The sequence below is a fragment of the Bos grunniens genome, chromosome 28 (genome assembly GCF_055505025.1).
Source record: "Bos grunniens cultivar Pamir isolate PY7600 chromosome 28, Bosgru_T2T1.0, whole genome shotgun sequence".
Classification (NCBI taxonomy): domain Eukaryota; kingdom Metazoa; phylum Chordata; class Mammalia; order Artiodactyla; family Bovidae; genus Bos; species Bos grunniens.
In genome coordinates this window covers 41,353,718-41,370,942 of record NC_141192.1, presented here as the reverse complement: position 1 = coordinate 41,370,942, position 17,225 = coordinate 41,353,718, and the positions used below count along the sequence as shown (strand labels likewise).

Genomic DNA, 17,225 nt, shown 5'->3' with positions numbered 1-17,225 from the left:
AGAGTCCTTAAAAAAAAAAAAAAAAACACTAGGAATAAAACCACTATATGACCCAGCAGTCCCATTACTAGGCATACACCCTGAGGAAACCAAAATTGAAAAAGACACATGTACCCCAATGTTCACTGCAACTCTATTTACAATGGCTAGAACATGGAAACAACCTAGATGTCCATTGACAGATGAATGGGTAAAGAAGCTGTGGTGTATATATATGCACAATGGAATACTACTCAGCCATAAAAAGGAACACATTTGAGTCAGTTCTGATGAGGGAGATGAAACTAGAGCCTATCGTACAGAGTGAAGTAAGTCAGAAAGAGAAATATAAATGTCATAATCTAATGCATATATATGGAATCTAGAAAGATGGTACTGATGAATTTATTTGCAGGGCAGCAATGGAGAAACAGACCTAGAGAACAGACTAATGGACACAGTGGGATTTGGGGAGGGAGAGGGTGAGATGTATGGAGAGAGTATAGGAACTTACAATACCTTACGTAAAATAGATAGCCAATGGGAATTTACTGTTGAGGGAACTCAAACAGGGGCTCTGTATCAACCCAGAGGGGTGGGATTGGGGGGGAGATGGGAGGGAGGTTTAGGAGGGAGGGGACATAGGTGTATCTATGGCTTATTCTTAATGTTTGACAGAAAACAACAAAATTCTGTAAAGCAATTGTCCTTCAATTAAAAATAAATAGATTTTTTTTAAAAAGAAAAGATAATGGTGCTGATAGACTTGCTTGACACAGGGTTGCCATAAACCTTCAATTTGCAAAAAAAAAAAAAAAAAGCAGTATCTGTGAAGTAAAATAAAATGAAGCATAATAAAGCAAGATATGCCTGAATTATTTTCTGGAAGTTTTATTCCTTTTTCGCATTTTGATCTGTAGTGCACCTGAAATTGATGTTTGCCTGGTGTGAGCCAATAATCATGAATTAGCTTTTTTTCCCTATAGTGTGTGCGTGCTAAGTTGCTTCAGTTGTGTCCACTTCTTTGCAACACTATGGACTTTAGACCACCAGACTCCTCTGTCTTTGGGATTCTCTAGGCAAGAATACTGGAGTGGGTTGTCGTGCCCTCCTCTGAGGGATCTTCCCAACTCAGGAATTGAACCCAGATCTCTTAATGTCTCCTGCATTGACAGGCAGGTTCTTTACCACTAGCACAACCTGGGAATCCCATTCATATAGTGATATTAATCCAGTTGACCTGAGTATATTGAATAGGCTGTCCTTTACCCATTACACTGTATTTCTTATGCCTTCATGACATATTTCCATTCTTTTGTCTGCAACCTGTTTGTATCCTTATATCTAATGATGTATGTGTCTTATAAGCAACATAGAATTGGATTTTGATTTTTTCTTATTCTAGTCTAAAATCTTTGACTTTTATTTATTTTTTTAAATATAAATTTATTTATTTTAATTGGAGGTTAATTACTTTACAATATTGTATTGGTTTTGCCATACATCAACATGAATCTGCCACAGGTATACACGTGTTCCCCATCCTGAACCCCCCTCCCTCCTCCCTCCCCGTACCATCCCTCTGGGTCGTCCCAGTGCACCAGCCCCAAGCATCCAGTATCGTGCATCAAACCTGGACTGGCGATTCATTTCATATATGATATTATACAAGTTTCAATGCCATTCTCCCAAATCATCCCACCCTCTCCCTCTCCCACAGAGTCCAAAAGACTGTTCTATACCTCTGTGCCTCTTTTGCTGTCTCGCATACAGGGTTATCGTTGCCGTCTTTCTAAATTCCATATATATGCGTTAGTATACTGTATTGGTGTTTTTCTTTCTGGCTTACTTCACTCTATATAATAGGCTCCAGTTTCATCCACCTCATTAGAACTGACTTTTAAATACAGTATTTGTCTATTTATATTTAATGTAATTCCTAACATATTAGGGATAAATAGTTCTATTTTGCCATCTTCCCTATCTATATCACATTCATTCCTATCTTTACTGCTTTCATTAAAACCAATACTTTAGTATATTTTAATTTTAAAGCTCTCACATATTGGCTTGTTAGTTATACATTCTTTAAATCTCTCTGCTTTATGATTACCATAAGGAGTTCAATATGAATCCATGAGTTTTAAAAATTTAATACACTGAGCACTTTACTACTTTCTGGAAACTCAAGGACCTGAAACTATTTTAATGCCTTTCATTCCCTCTTTGTCATGTATTTTAAGTCTTCATATATTTTAGATCACAGAAGAAATTATTGCTTTTTTTTTATATCAACAGTCACTTAAATTTAGCCACATATTTACTCTTCCGTTTTTTTCCATTCCTTTATGCATGTCCTTGGAGAAGGCAATGGCACCCACTCCAGTGCTCTTGCCTGGAAAATCCCATGGACGGAGGAGCCTGGTAGGCGGCAGTCCATGGGGTCGCTGAGGGTCAGACACAACTGAGCGACTTCACTTTCAGTTTTCACTTTCATGCATTGGAGAAGGAAATGGCAACCCACTCCAGTGTTCTTGCCTGGAGAATCCCAGGGATGGGGGAGCCTGGTGGGCTGCCATCTAAGGGGTCACACAGAGTCGGACACGACTGAAGTGACTTAGCAGTAGCAGCAGCCTGCATGTCCTTGGGCTTTCTAGGTGGCTCAGTGATAAAGAATCACCAGGTAATGCAGAAGTTGTGGGTTCAATCCCTGCATTGGGAAGATTCCCTGGAGAAGAAAATGGCAACCAACTCCAGTATTCTTGCCTGGAAAATCCCACGGGTAGAGGAGCCTGGCAGACTATAGTCCATGGGGTCACAAAAGATCTGGACATGACTTAGCAACTAAATAACAACAATAATGCCTGTCCTTGCTTCCAGCTGGGATCATTTCCTTTATTGTGCATATACTGCAAGGAATTCTTTCCATTTTTATTTATTTGAGGATACCTTTTTAACTTTTATTTTTGAATGAAATTAAAATAATCGTATAATTTATAGGATGTTACCTTTTCCCCACTGTTTTTAAGATGTTGCTTTATCACCTCCTGGCTTACACCATTTCTGTCACCCATATTATTGCTTCCTTGAAGTGAATGTCTTTTTTTCCCTCTTTTTAAGAGATTTGATCTGTCTTTGTTGTTCAGCAGTTTCACTAAGATGAACCTGGGTGTGTTTTTAAGTTTGCTTTTTCCTTCCTTGAGATTGTATCTGAATGTGTAGTTTGATGCCCCTTGTCAATTACCTGAAAATTCTCAATAGCTCTTCTAATATATAGCTTCTGTCTCATTTTTCTTACTTACTTTTGGATTCATCATTTATAGTTACAGGCTTTAAAATAATGATGATCCATATATTTAGGAAGATAGAGGAGATGGTGGATAATTTCAGAAGAGAACTGAAATGTAAAAAAAAAAAGTCAACAGAAATTATATAACTGATAAAGTAACCAAAATTTAGAACACAATAAATAAATTGAATAGCAGATTAGATACAGTAGAAGGAAGGATTAATAAATGGAAGATAGTTGTATAGAAAGTGTTTGGTCTGAAGCTGAATGGATGATGAAAAATATGTTTTCATTTAAAATTTTGGGCTTTTGGCTTTCCATTAAAATCAAAATTTTTGTGAACATTGAGTCTACATTCCTCATAGCTTTATCTGGTCTGAGCTGATGAAAGGGCTCCCTGTAAAGGGATATGTCCTTCCTACTAGCAAGAGTTCACATCTCTCTTAGTTCACATCTCTCTTACTGCATTCTGTTACTGAGGCTGAGTATCTGTTGTTATGGTTTATATTACCCTTGCACTGCTTCACTCATTTATGTTACCTGGATGAACATGGGTTGGTAAAGGGAAAAGGTGGGGGAGGGACAATCTAGGCAGATGAAGTTCAGTTCAGTCGCTCAGTCGTGTCCAACTCTTTGCGACCCCATGAATCGCAGCACGTCAGGCCTCCCTGTCCATCACCAACTCCCAGAGTCCACCCAGACCCATGGGTGGTTTGGTATTGGTTTGGTAGGTGATGCCATCCAGCCATCTCATCCTCTGTCATCCCCTTCTCCTCCTGCCCCAAGTCCTTCCCAGCATTAGGGTCTTTTCCAATAAGTCAACTCTTCACATGAGGTGGCCAAAGTATTGGAGTTTCAGCTTCAACATCAGTCCTTCCAATGAACACCCAGGACTGATCTCCTTTAGGATGGACTGGTTGAATCTTCTTATAGTCCAAGGCAGATGAAGTAGCACATGAAAAAGTACTTGCCCTGAGGGAGTTGGGCAAGTCTAGGGACTCAAATTAAGGCAGAAAGACAAGAGGACAAACATGAGTAGGGTTGCTGTATTGAACCACTAAGTCTTGAAAAATATTTAGGATCTTGGATATCCTTACAGACCAAGTAGCTAAGAAGGACTATACTTATTTCACTGTTACTTGATGGTATACAAATTTGGCCCCTCTGAATCTTCTGGTTGAAATAATCCATCATTATGTAAAAGCAAGTTGTTCACTCTAACTTTTTAGCCAGTGGAAAAGCTATTGGTTTGGTATGAAGAAACAGCACTGAATTAATCTTTATGCCTTTGTTTCTTCCTCTGCCTTATAGCTGCAAGTGTCCGCTGCTTGGAAAAGTATGGGAAGCTGACTTGGAAGCTTGTCAGTTGCTTATCCAGAGCTTGCAGCTCCAGGAGGCCAGGGGCAGCCTGTTTGCAGATGAGAGACAGACGGATGACTTAGGGGGGGGTACTTATACAATGGCTCTGGCCACCCCCCTGAGGTCCCACCTTGAAGATGGAAGGAAGAACCCTTTGCAAGCCTTTGAAGAGTGGACGGTGCACCTGACTCCCTCGCCTCACTGTGCTAGCAGTGAACAGAAAGAGGTCTGTCCATCCTCATAGGATTAAGGATTCTTACTCTGAGGGGGGCTTTGGGACCACACTGCAAGTGAGAGCAGTAAATACTGGGTGGGCTTCCCACCGAACCACCCAAACTCTTTAAAGTTTTAACAACTCCTGAACATGATTTCAAAATGATGTAGAATTTTTATAGAAGTTGTTCAATATATAAGAGAATGAAAAAAAAACTTTTGGCATATTTAGTTCTATTTTTATTCTAATTTCATGGCTCTAGTCAGAATATGTAAACTAATATATAATTACTGTATGTATATAGCCCACACTCTATATGTCATATATAACATGTTGCTGTTGTCTGTATACATACTATATATGTCATCTATGATATTTAATGGAGAAGGCAATGGCACACCACTCCAGTACTCTTGCCTGGAAAATCCCATGGACAGAGGAGCCTGGTAGGCTGCAGTCCATGGGGTCGCTAAGAGTCGGACATGACTGAATGACTTCACTTTCAGTTTTCACTTTCATGCATTGGATAAGGAAATGGCAACCCACTCCAGTGTTCTTGCCTGGAGAATCCCAGGGACAGGGGAGCCTGGTGGGATGCTGTCTATGGACACAACTGAAGTGACTTAGCAGTAGCGGCATGACATTTAATTCTATATTTAGAATACATATCCTACAATTTATTCATTAGAATCAAACAAATATATGTATATATTCCATTAACTGTTTTTGCCAAAGCAAGATCATAATGAATGTTAGAATTTGCTCTTTTCATTTAAAAAACTTAAGATATGGCCTGTGATATATGCATTAAAAATTAAAGTGTAGATTTATTCATTGTTTTACCCCAGGGCTGACCTAGATTCACAGAGATCTGAGTTCCCCACCCCTCCCCTCCCTGCTTCATCTCTCCTTTCTCTCCCTTATCCTTGCTCACTTTCCCTTCTAGCCTTAATAAGATCCTTTCAACAAAAGGGCTCTATGAATTTCTTTCCAGTTTCAGTGCCATGACACGAGGCTTCAGAGCACTTTTCTGGCCAGATTCCCTGGTGTTCTGAATATTAAAAGAAAATAAAACCTTGGTGAAACTGGAGGAGGGGCTTCCCAGGTGGTGTAGTAGTAAAGAATCCGTCTGCAAGTGCAGGAGATACAAGAGACATGGGTTCGACCCCTGGGTGGGGAAGATTCCCCAGAGGAGGAAATGGCAATCCACTCCAGTATTCTTGCCTAGAAAATTCCATGGGCAAAGGAGCCTGGCAAGCTGCAGTCCATGGGGTCACAAAGAGTTGGACACGACTGAGCGACTGAGCACGCACACCCAAATCTGGAGGAACGTGTCATTCCACGTCCGTGTCTCACAGTTGACATTGGATGTGCTGCCTCCCTGGGCCTTTGCCACTACTCACCAGGGAACATGTCCATGTGGGTACCCTGCCCCTGTCCTGTCTGCAGGACCCTGGTCTTTAAGAGCACACACCCTCTGATGACCTGTGCTTACTGTCAACGCCTTCTGGACTTGCCTGGATAATTGATACTTGATCATATATTTTCACTGAGCAACCTTATGAGAAAGCAAGCTGCTGTCATTCTCTGGAATCCTGCTGGCTTCATACAAGGAGCCTCTGCACTGAGCTGTGGATGATCTCAACTCCTTTGTTAGCTGAGGCCCTGCAGGGGGCATCCCCTGAAAAGCCTGGCTGCCTCGCTTTTGGCTAGCATTGTTAAAACTTGTGGCCTGTCTTGGTGGGCCAGCTTCGAAGAATATTCTGATGCAAGGGGCATGCTGCCTGGTCATTTCCAGTTGTGTGTCCTTCATGTTCCAATGTGCTCTCCCTGCATTGCGTTCTGGGGTTTGGTCAGAGAGGAAGGTGGGCATCTTTGGAACGCTTGAGCTTACTTTCTGGAAAGGACAAAATTATATAAACAGAAAACTGATCAGTTGTTGCTGGGTACTGGTGCGGAGGGGTGGGGATGAGGGGTTGGTGGGGGTCGGGGGAGGGGTACCTGTCACAAACAGCAACATGAAAGAGTTGGGGGTGGGGCGGTAGTGAGAGAACTACTCAGTTCTTGATTGTAGCAGTGGCTATGTAACTGTGTGTGCATACATGCTAAGTCGCTTCCATCATGTCTGGCTCTTTGCAATGCTATGGGCTGTAGCCCTCCAGGCTCCTCTGTCCATGGGATCTTCCAGACAAGCATACTGGAGTGGGTGTTCATGCCCTCCTCCAGGGGATCTTCCCAACATAGGGATTGAACTGCATCTCTTACCTGGGAAGTCTCTGCATAACTGAGTGCCTACGTCTAAATTTATAATTTTACACCAAAATTTTTACTGCATGTAATGTTACAAAAATGACTGTAATTTTAAAAATGATATCTCCCTGTTTTAAAAGTGAGGCTCTAGCTGTTCGATTTGGTTGCATTTGTCTCAAGGCTATCAGAAGGCAGTACAGCAGATGAGCAGAGCCAAGGCCGCTGGGCTGTATCCAGACTGCGTTTCCTCATCTATTAAAAAACCAAACAAAAAATGAGGACAATGAAAAATATCTCATGAAAGAAGCTTGTGAAGATTTAAATAAAATAATGCACCTAAACGTGAATGATACATACATGTGGTGGCAGTGTAGTTACTAAGTCGCGTCTGACTCTTTGAGACCACATGGACTGTAGCCCACCAGGCTCCTCTGTCCATGGGATTCTCCAGGCAAGAATGCTGGAGTGGGTAGCCATTCCCTTCTCCAGGGAATCTCCTGACCCAGGGATTGAACCTGTGTCTCCTGCATTGCAGGCAGATTCTTTACCATCTGAGCCAGCAGGGGAGCCCTGACACATACATGCTGCTGCTGCTAAGTCGCTTCAGTCGTGTCTGACTCTGTGCGACCCCATAGACGGCAGCCCAACAGACCCCTCCATCTCTGGGATTCTCCAGGCAAGAACACTGGAGTGGGTTGCCATTTCCTTCTCTAATGCATGAAAGTGAAAAGTGAAAGTGAAGTCGCTCAGTCGTGTCCGACTCTTAGCGACCCCATAGACTGCAGCCCACCAGGCTTCTCCGTCCATGGGATTTTCCAGGCAAGAGTGCTGGAGTGGGGTGCCGTTGCCTTCTCTGACACATACATAGTACAGGCTTAACTCATAATCGTGTGTGTGTTTATCACTATGGCAGTCACAACAATCTCTAAGACCTTTTAAAAATAGTATACCCTGCTTCTTTTATTGACAGAAAAGAGAGCAATGAATCCGTGGAAGATATTCAAGTAAAGAAAGGTTTAGTAAAGGGACAGTTTTGTTTGTATTTGGATGAAGGATTCTAAGCTACTGAAATGTGAACAATAACCAAGGGTCTCATTCGGAGGAAGGTGCTTCTGTTTTCCTGCCTTGCTTTCCAGGGACTCACTGGATTCTGGCTCCTCGTGTGTTTATCCTGAGGCCATGGTGTCTGTTTGCTTTGCAGCACTGAGTTGCTTTGCTGTGGAACTCCCTGCTGGGTCTGGCCACCCCGCACTGGTTTCTCTCTTGAAACCTGGTGCCCTGAAGGCAGTCAATTACTTTCTAACCTAAATCTTCCATGAAAAATTGCTGACTTCTTCTGGAGGTCCACAGGGAGATGGATTTTCAAAGCCTTCCCTGTGCTTATCTGCCCCACGTGGGTACATGCATTTTGGTTGCACCGGTTCTCACAAGTACTTTGTCATTAATTAGAGATTTTGCTGTGTTTAGGGTCCCACCGGGCTTCTCAGCACCATTTCCCCCATTTACAACTGGGCCCATTAAGGCATAGTAATTTGCTGTGGGCTTTGTTACCTAGGAAGCTGGCCACAGGGCGAAGGGCCAATTTTCACTTGCGCTTCTTCAATGGTAAGAGCCCTCTTCTTTTTCAGCTTCATTACAGCTCTCCTGCAAGCGTTGCCTCAGCCTCTGGAAACAATCAGCTGCTGTTGGCCCTGCTTTATAGACATTACAGAAATTGCATGGGGGCCAGACAGAAGCTGGGGAAATCAGTGAGCCAGCTTCCTCCACTCTGAAGTTGCTCTTTTGTACTTGGTGTTCTGGCCATTATACCTGCGTAATTCTCTCTTTCCTGTCTGCAGCCTGTCCTGCTGGGGTGCTTTCTGTTTTTACTACAAAGTGGGCTTCCCTCCCGCCGAGTTCCCCTGGACAGCATCACTCTCCCTGCCTTTTGCCTCCAGCTGCTTCCTTTCCCAGCCAGGAGCTGCTCAAAGAGGCTCAAAGAGGCTAAAAAAGGCCCAGCAGCTTTGAGCATCTCACACAGGATTTGAGTAGCCAGGGTGTTGAGATGTCTGCAGTAAAGGGCATTAGCAGTAAGATACAGGGTAATTTTATGTTGTTAGTTTCTGTTTTGTGATTGAAGTCTAGTTGACTTACAGTTTTCGTTATTATTGTTGTGGTTGTGGTTTAGTCTCCAAGTTGTAGCCGACTCTTTGTGATACCATGGACTGTAGCCTGCCAGGCTCCTCTGTCCATGGGATTTCCCAGGCAAGAAAAGTGGAGTGGGTTGCCATGCCCTCTCCAGGGGATCTTCCCGACCCACAGATTGAACCCAGCAGGTCTCTTGCATTGCAGTGGATTCTTCGCCATCTAACCCACCAGGGAAGCCCTTTAGTTATTATATAGGTCTCCAAAAATGATTGCCAATGTCTCCCAATTTCATTTTATTCCATTTCACATGAAAGGAAAGCTGAAAAAAAAAACCAATATGCGGTGAAGAAGTGTGTCCTCACCATCTTAAACTGATTTATAATTCTAGAAACATCTGTAGTGGTTGAAGGGCTTATTCTCCAGTCCTGGCAGATGCAGTTTTGCTTCTCTCTCTTTCTCATCACTTCCTGGCTCCCATAAGCAGGGCAGCAGCCTCACCAGTGAAGCAGGGTAAAAAGAGCAGGGCCTGAACTACATGTCTTCTTCTTCTTCTTTTTTTTTTTTTTTTGTATTTTTAATTGGAGGATAATTGCTTTACAAAAGCATTGTATGGTTTCTGCCATACATCACCATGAATCGGCCATAAGTATACATACGTCTCCTCCCTCTTTGACCCTCCCTCCCACCCCCACCACCTCACCCCTCTGCGTTGTCCCAGAGCACCGGGCTGAGCTCCCTGTGTTATACAGCAGCTTTCCACTGGCTCTCTACTTTACACACCGTAATGTGTATGTTTCAGTGCTACTCTCTGAGTTGGTCCCACCCTCTCCCGCCTCCACTGTGTCAAGCGTGTTCTCTCTGTCAGCGTCTCTATTCCTGCCCTGCAAGGAGGTTCAGCAGTGCCGTCTTTCTAGATCCCATATATGCATTAATAGACAATGTTTGTCTTTCTCTTTTGACTTTGTATAACAGGCTCTAGCATCCACCTCACTAGAACAGACTCAAATGCATTCTTTTTTATGTAACAGTCCATTGGATATATGTACAACTTCTTTATCCGTTCACTTGTGAATGGACATGCTCTTGGTAGCTCATCTAACTTGAAATTTGTGAGACAACCCCCAGGGTAGAATGCCCACTTAATCATTAGCTTCTTTTTCTCTTTCTGTCTAAGGCCTTTGAGGAGAAAGCAGAAAACTTGGGCATGAAAAGAAATTCCATCCTTTCTACAATTTAAGATTTTGTGTTGCAAACCCAACCTCCTTACCCCAAGAGGAGAGCAGTAGAAGCAATTAGGTTGCCATGGGGATTGGTAATTGATTGATTGATTGATTTAAAAGCCAGAGAATTGTAAAAAAATGATATATGTGCATTGAAATTTTTTTTTAAGTTTATCTCCTAATTGTTGCTACTTATAAGACCAAGGCTTGGCACACGTTTGTACAGGTTTTCCTGACTGGCTTTTCCCATGGCTCTTCTTGCAGAAACCTCACCAATAATGCATCATCAACAAATTTCCAGTTTGTGTTTCTTTAAAGAGGCCTGGAAATTTCTAGAACACTTACATAACAGTCCTCAGTCCCTCCCTGCTTAAATATTATTGAGTTTTCCCAAGGTTTTCAACATAGTTTAGATGGACACAGGAACTCCTCTTCTTTCCCACTAATATTTCATTACTTTACATAGTATTTATTTAAATTATGTAATTAGAATTTTTTTTTTTTTACTTTAAAATATTGTATTGGTTTTGTGTAATTAGAATTTTAAGTACAGCTGGCACCAAAAGGTTTAGAAAACACTCCGTCAGTAGGATGGGAAGTTGGCAGGCTCACCAGCGCCACCCTGGCCCTGGCCTTGGCCCCTGGCTTTGGGGGAGGGCTCTGAGCTCCGGACACCTGTCTGGTGGGAGGAGGGGGCTTCTAGGCCACCATTTAACTGGTTCCTGTCGCTTCTCTCAGTTAATTGATATTATCGGCCTGCTAGCCTCCTGCCCAAGGAGAGGAAGTGGATGCCTCTGATCTGTCTGCTCTCCCTGCTTTTGGAAAATTACGGAACCACTCTCTTTGCTCCAGGGCCTAACTGTGGCGCCTCTTCTACTAATTAAAAATAGTTCTGTGCTTCTGAGGAAAACTACCTCAGGGCCTTCGGAGCCTCCTTCACCTTGGAAATTCCTTGTCGCTCACTGATGAACACTTGAGGGGTTGAGAGAGGCTGGTCACAGGCTGGGTGGAGAGGACTGTTACACTTGTGGCACAGTTTCCGTTGAGAAACTGAGAGATTTTGAATCCAGGCTTTTACATCTCTGGAAAGTGTACTAATACTCTGTTCAAAGCAGTGATTCTAGTCGTCTCATAGTTGCATAACTCACAGAAAAACATGTAGAAATTCAAAACAACTTTAATTTAAGATGAACACAAGTGGAAACTGGCATTTGAGTCTGAGCTCCTTGTAGTTCAGTGCTTCTTAGCAACAGGCAGCTGGCAGGGCTTCCCAGGTGACGCAGTTGGTAGAGCATCCACCTGCCAGTGCAGGAGACGCAGGTTTGATTCCCCGGTTGGGAAGATCCCCTGGAGTAGGAAATGGCAACCCACTCCAGTATTCTTACCTGGGAAATCCCATGGACAGAGGAGCCTGGAAGGTTACAGTCCACGGGGTCCCAAAGAGTTGGACACGACCAAGCACGCACGCTTTGCCAACAAAGGTCCGTCTAGTCAAGGCTATGGTTTTCCTGTGGTCATGTATAGATGTGAGTGTTGGACTGTGAAGAAGGCTGAGCGCTGAAGAATTGATGCTTTTGAACTGTGGTGTTGGAGAAGACTCTTGAGAGTCCCTTGGACTGCACGGAGATCCAACCAGTCCATTCTGAAGGAGATCAGCCCTGGGATTTCTTTAGAAGGAATGATGCTGAGGCTGAAACTCCAGTACTTTGGCCACCTCATGTGAAGAGTTGACTCATTGGAAGACTCTGATGCTGGGAGGGATTGGGGGCAGGAGGAGAAGGGGACAGCAGAGGATGAGATGGCTGGATGGCATCACTGACTCTATGGACGTGAGTCTGAGTGAAGTCCAGGAGTTGGTGATGGACAGGGAGGGAGGCCTGGCGTGCTGCGATTCATGGGATCGCAGAGAGTCGGACACAACTGAGTGACTGAACTGAAGCACACATGCACACACACACACACAGGACACATCCCCTGAAAGGCAACCCCCCCAGAGGTGTTCTGTCTTCATTTTCTCATGCAAAAGGACCTTAGAGTTTATGTGGCTATCACCAGAATCTGAAGTCTTGTGTTAAACAGATTGTTTAGGTATTCACTGATTCTATCAATCTCCTTTACAAATAGATTTTTTTCCTCCAAAGTTTCCAGTACAGTTTGGCCTTGGGCAACATTGGTGTGTCAAAGGAAGCAGACCAAATTCTCTCATGTGATCATGGGCTAGGAAATATGGCTTTCTAAAGCTTGCCTTTCGTGTGAACTAGAAACCACAGGCCAATGAACATACATGAATTACCAGGCCATTTCTTCTTTCAGCCATATCTTTTGTTCTATGAATGGTTCTATTTAGAACTCATTTCTTAGTGTCTTCTTTGAAATAAGCATGCAGATTTGTCATTTCGTTGTTTTAGTCACTAAGTCATGTCTGAGTCTTTTGTGATCCTGTGGATTATAGCCCACCAGGCTCCTTTGTCCCTGGGATTCTCCAGGCAAGAATACTGGAGTGAGTTGCCATTTTCTTCTCCAGGGGATATTCCCCCAACTCAGTGTGCAGATACTTGAAGACAAATAATTGACTTGTTCTGACCTAAAGACATCTAAACATTTCAGATGCTTTCCTTACCACCACCAACATCTGGATGCTTTTGAAAGAAATACCCACTTACTCAGGGTGTAACCATATAATCTGAATATTTGGATGAATACATGTATCTTATGGAGTAGTAACGATGTACCATTAGTGTCACCATGTGCCTCTCTGCTTTTTGGCATTACATAATGACTGCAGAACTCAGCATTTATGTGAAAACCTGAATACTTACAAAATCTATTTCAAATAGATTGTGAAAGATATCCTTTGTGGTATTGGACGGGAGTTTGAGGTAAATATTCTTTATGTGGACAATAGAAAAAGGAAAACCATATAGCATTTCTGGAATGTATTTGCCAAGCTTGTATTTTGGAAAACAGCCCAAAGGAACATATTTAAGGCTGTGACTTTAATACTGAACTAAGGAAATGCTTTAATGTATCAGCTAAGCTCATGGATGGTGGTAATCACATCTGGTTTACCTCAAGCTATAGTAGAGGGAATGAAACTTAAGAACAGAACACACATCATGAGGCTCAAGATCCATTTTTCGTTTGCAAGGATGCATGTGTGCAGTGCAGGGTTTTTAACTGATTTTGAAACATAAGTACTAAATGCAGGTTGCTCTGTCGCCCGTCCTTTCTTTGTGACGTAGCCTGTGACTTTCACTGCAGGAATTAGATATTTTTATGGATAGGCCCCTATTGCTGTTGCCTTATTACATGGCCAAGGAAAGTAGGGATCTGAGTAGGCTGGTAGGACAGAGAGGGGGCTGTCCAAGTCAGAGACCTTCCCTGTTAGCACAGATCCTGGCTACTAACTGTGGGAAATATTGATGGCTAATTTTTTCTTTTTCTTTTTTTTAAATTGAAGTATAGTTGATTTAAAATGTTTCAGTTAATAGGTAACACTATGATGGACGTGAGTCTGAGTGAACTGTGGGAGTTGGTGATGGACAGGGAGGCCTGGCGTGCTGTGATTTATGGGGTTGCAAAGAGTTGGACACGACTGAGCGACTGAACTGAACTGTGTGTAAAACAGATGGCTAGTGGGAAGATGCTGAATAGCACAGGGAGCTCAGCTCAGTGCTCTGTGATGACCTAAAGGGGTGGGATAGGTGGTGTGGGAAGGAGGCTCAAGAGGGAGGGATATACGTATATATATGTATAATTCATGTTTTTATACAGCAGAAACTAACACAACATTGTAAAACAATGATATGCCAATTTTAAAGAGCGATTCCATTATATACATATGTTTTTTCAGATTCTTTTCCATTATAAATTATTACAAGATATTGAATATGGTTCCCTGTGTTATACATTAGGTCCTTATTGTCCATCTTATATATAGTAGTGTATATATGTTAATCCCAAAGTGAAAGTGAAAGTTGCTCAGTTGTGTCTGACTGTTTGTGACCCCGTGGTCTATACAGTCCATGGAATTCTCCAGGCCAGAATACTGGAGTGGGTAGCCTTTCCCTTCTCCAGGGGATCTTCCCAACCCAGGGATTGAACCCAGGTCTCCTGCATTGCAGGCGGATTCTTTACCAGCTGAGCTGCAAGGGAAGCCCTGTTAATCTCAAACTCCTCATTTATTCCTCCTTTCCCTTTCCCTTTTTGTAACCATAAGTCTGTTCTCTATGTCTGTGAGTCTGTTTTGTACATAAGTTCATTTGCATCTGTTTTTAGATTCCAGATATAAGTGATATCATAAGGTATTTGTCTTTGGCTTACTTCACTTGGTATGATACTCTCTAGGTCCATCCATGTTTCTGCAAATGGCATTACATCATTCTTTTTCGTGGCTGAGTAGTACTCCGTTACATATGTAATGGAATATATCTGTGTGCCTCACGTCTTCTTTGTCCACTCATTCATACTGATGAGTTCCTTAAGCACATCGCCCAGCACAATGCATTTCTCACATGGGATACAGTCCTGAAGGGTACTTGTTGATTTCCTCAGCTTAATTTGTAAATCACAGCAAGGCTTCTTACCTCAGTTATCAGGTTTCTCTTGTCCTGCTGCTTATTATCATTTCAGACATCATACTGCCTTGCCCTTTAGAACTACTTTTGTCAGCATTTTAAAACATCAGCTATTTCAATGTTCTTTATCCAGTGACTTAACCCAAGGTGGAGCCGGTCTGCTCAAATCTGCAGCAGGTCACCGCTGATGAATAACATTTCTGAAAGCATATGCTGTGTTAGGTGTGGCAGTCTTTCATAAGTAAAGTTGGCAGCTACAGCAGTACTTAACCTAACTAGCAATGTAACCTAAACAGTTTCTATTCCAAATACATTTTATTCAGGAAATAATGTGTGTGTGTGTGTGTGTGTGTGTATGATACATATGATTCTCTCATCACTCTAGATGTAGCCAGATGAGATGTTACCAGATACTTGTTCTTATCAAAGCAATTATTGTTATAATATAATATAATCCTTACCCTTTTTTTTTAGTACTTTTTATGAGGACCATTTTGAAAGTCTTTATTGAATTTGTTACATTGTTTCTGTTTTGTGTTTTGGTTTTTGGCTATGAGGCATGTGGGATCTTAGCTTCCCAAAAAGGGATCGAACCTGTACCCACTGCATTGGAACGCAAAGTCTTAACCACTAGACTGCCAGGGAAGTCCCCCCTTCCCTTTCAATATGAGCTCTAGTTTTAAAACTTTAAATGTTTTTATCTTCCAAATTTCATAGGCAAGGGCATAGTCTTCTTTATGGGAAAATCACTAAGTAATAAAGTCCTTGGAGAGCCTGACCACGGAGCCTGCGAGTGTGGTTTTCAGCAGTGTGTGGGGTGCAGGCATCTGCTCAGGCTAGCAACTGAATGTATTTTTGGATCCAAGTATAAACCTTTCTAGATAAATGTTTTTAGAAAGTCACTTTAATGAGAAAATCCTGCCCAACAAAGGAAATCCTTTTTTCTGTTTTAAATCACGCTTCCCCAGTTTAGTGAGTAGGACAGAAATTTGACATCAGCCCTAATTCAACACAGCTGGAAATTTCTGCCCGAACACTCAAGTCTACGGGTTTTGATCATGAGGTGAGTTACGCAAATTCTCTTTGAAATATTGCCTGACCAAGTTAGGGCTACCGAATCAGACATGTGTGGAAGGACAGGAGGGAAGATTTAGGGCTCTTCTTGAGGCTGATAAAAGGCAAGTGTGTGTGGAAGAGTGGGGACAGACACACAAGACCCGCTAGTTGCCCTAGAGGCAGGAGATCATCCCAGGCAAGCTACTCTTGGCTGCATCCAGGGAAGGGACCGAGTCTAGGGACATCTCACAGGTCTCTGCCTGGCTCTTCACACTTGGTGAGAGGCGGCCTTGGCCAAGGCAGGCTGAGAAACCGCATCGCTTCCTCAAGACCTGGCAAAAAAGAAGTCTCCATTCCTTGCTTCAACAAATGTGTCCTGAGCATCTTTTGAAAACTAGGCAAGTTGCACTGGAACTCCAGGGATGGAAGGACCCCATTCTAACCCCGTCTAGTTGGAGAGATAAGCAGGTGCATACATGTGAGAGAAGTTCTGTCCATGGTATGGGAGGAACACCCCAGCCTGGAGCTGCGGTAGTAAGAGATTCAGGGATTCAGGAGCATGTCTGGAGGAAGTGAGGTTTGCAGGGTTTCTTAGAGGAGAGGGGGCGTCAGCCAGGCAGAGAAGGGAAAAGCTCACTAAGAGGCTCTATTCCTGCTATAGCTTTTTTTCATTCTGGCCTGTGGTGAAAATAGTTACTCCTAGGGCTAAATGATGGAATAAATGTGTAGAAAGAAAAAAATAATAATTTGAATGGCTGAAAAGACTGCCTGATGGGACAAATTACTAGAGAGTTTTCAAAGCCACTTTGAAATGCCAAACAACCTGTACTTTATCTGTTCAGAATTGCAAATACTACAGAAGTCCATTTCAGCCAGGAATACCAATGATTTTGTTGTGGGGGATATTTTAATCTTCAAGTATCAGTCATGTAGTCATGTAACATTTTGGGGGCCACATTTAATTTAATAACTAAGTGGGAGCAAATGTTACCAATTTCACACTAAGAGGAGCCCAGTGCATGAAGAACTACTGAATATGGTTCAGAGAATGTCCATTGGGAATCTAGCAAGTAGATGGGAAAGATGGGCAGTTAAGGCTCTCAAATCTCAGAGGGGTAGTGGTAAAGAATGCAGGTTCCATCCCTAGATCAGGA

At 42.7% G+C, this 17,225-nt stretch overlaps 1 protein-coding gene across 4 annotated transcripts in view; it reads left to right on the top strand.

The window, feature by feature from the left end:
- DISC1 (DISC1 scaffold protein) overlaps nt 1-17,225 on the top strand; it is a 423,187-nt gene that overhangs the window by 382,937 nt on the left and 23,025 nt on the right. For 3 of the 4 annotated variants that reach the window (XM_086381280.1, XM_086381279.1, XM_086381288.1), the window contains one exon: nt 4,580-4,853. In XM_086381280.1, the coding sequence (XP_086237406.1) occupies nt 4,580-4,853 (274 nt within the window). Of the gene's footprint in view, nt 1-4,579; nt 4,854-17,225 lie in introns of those variants that run through there. The other variant, XR_015156615.1, reaches the window with a different exon arrangement.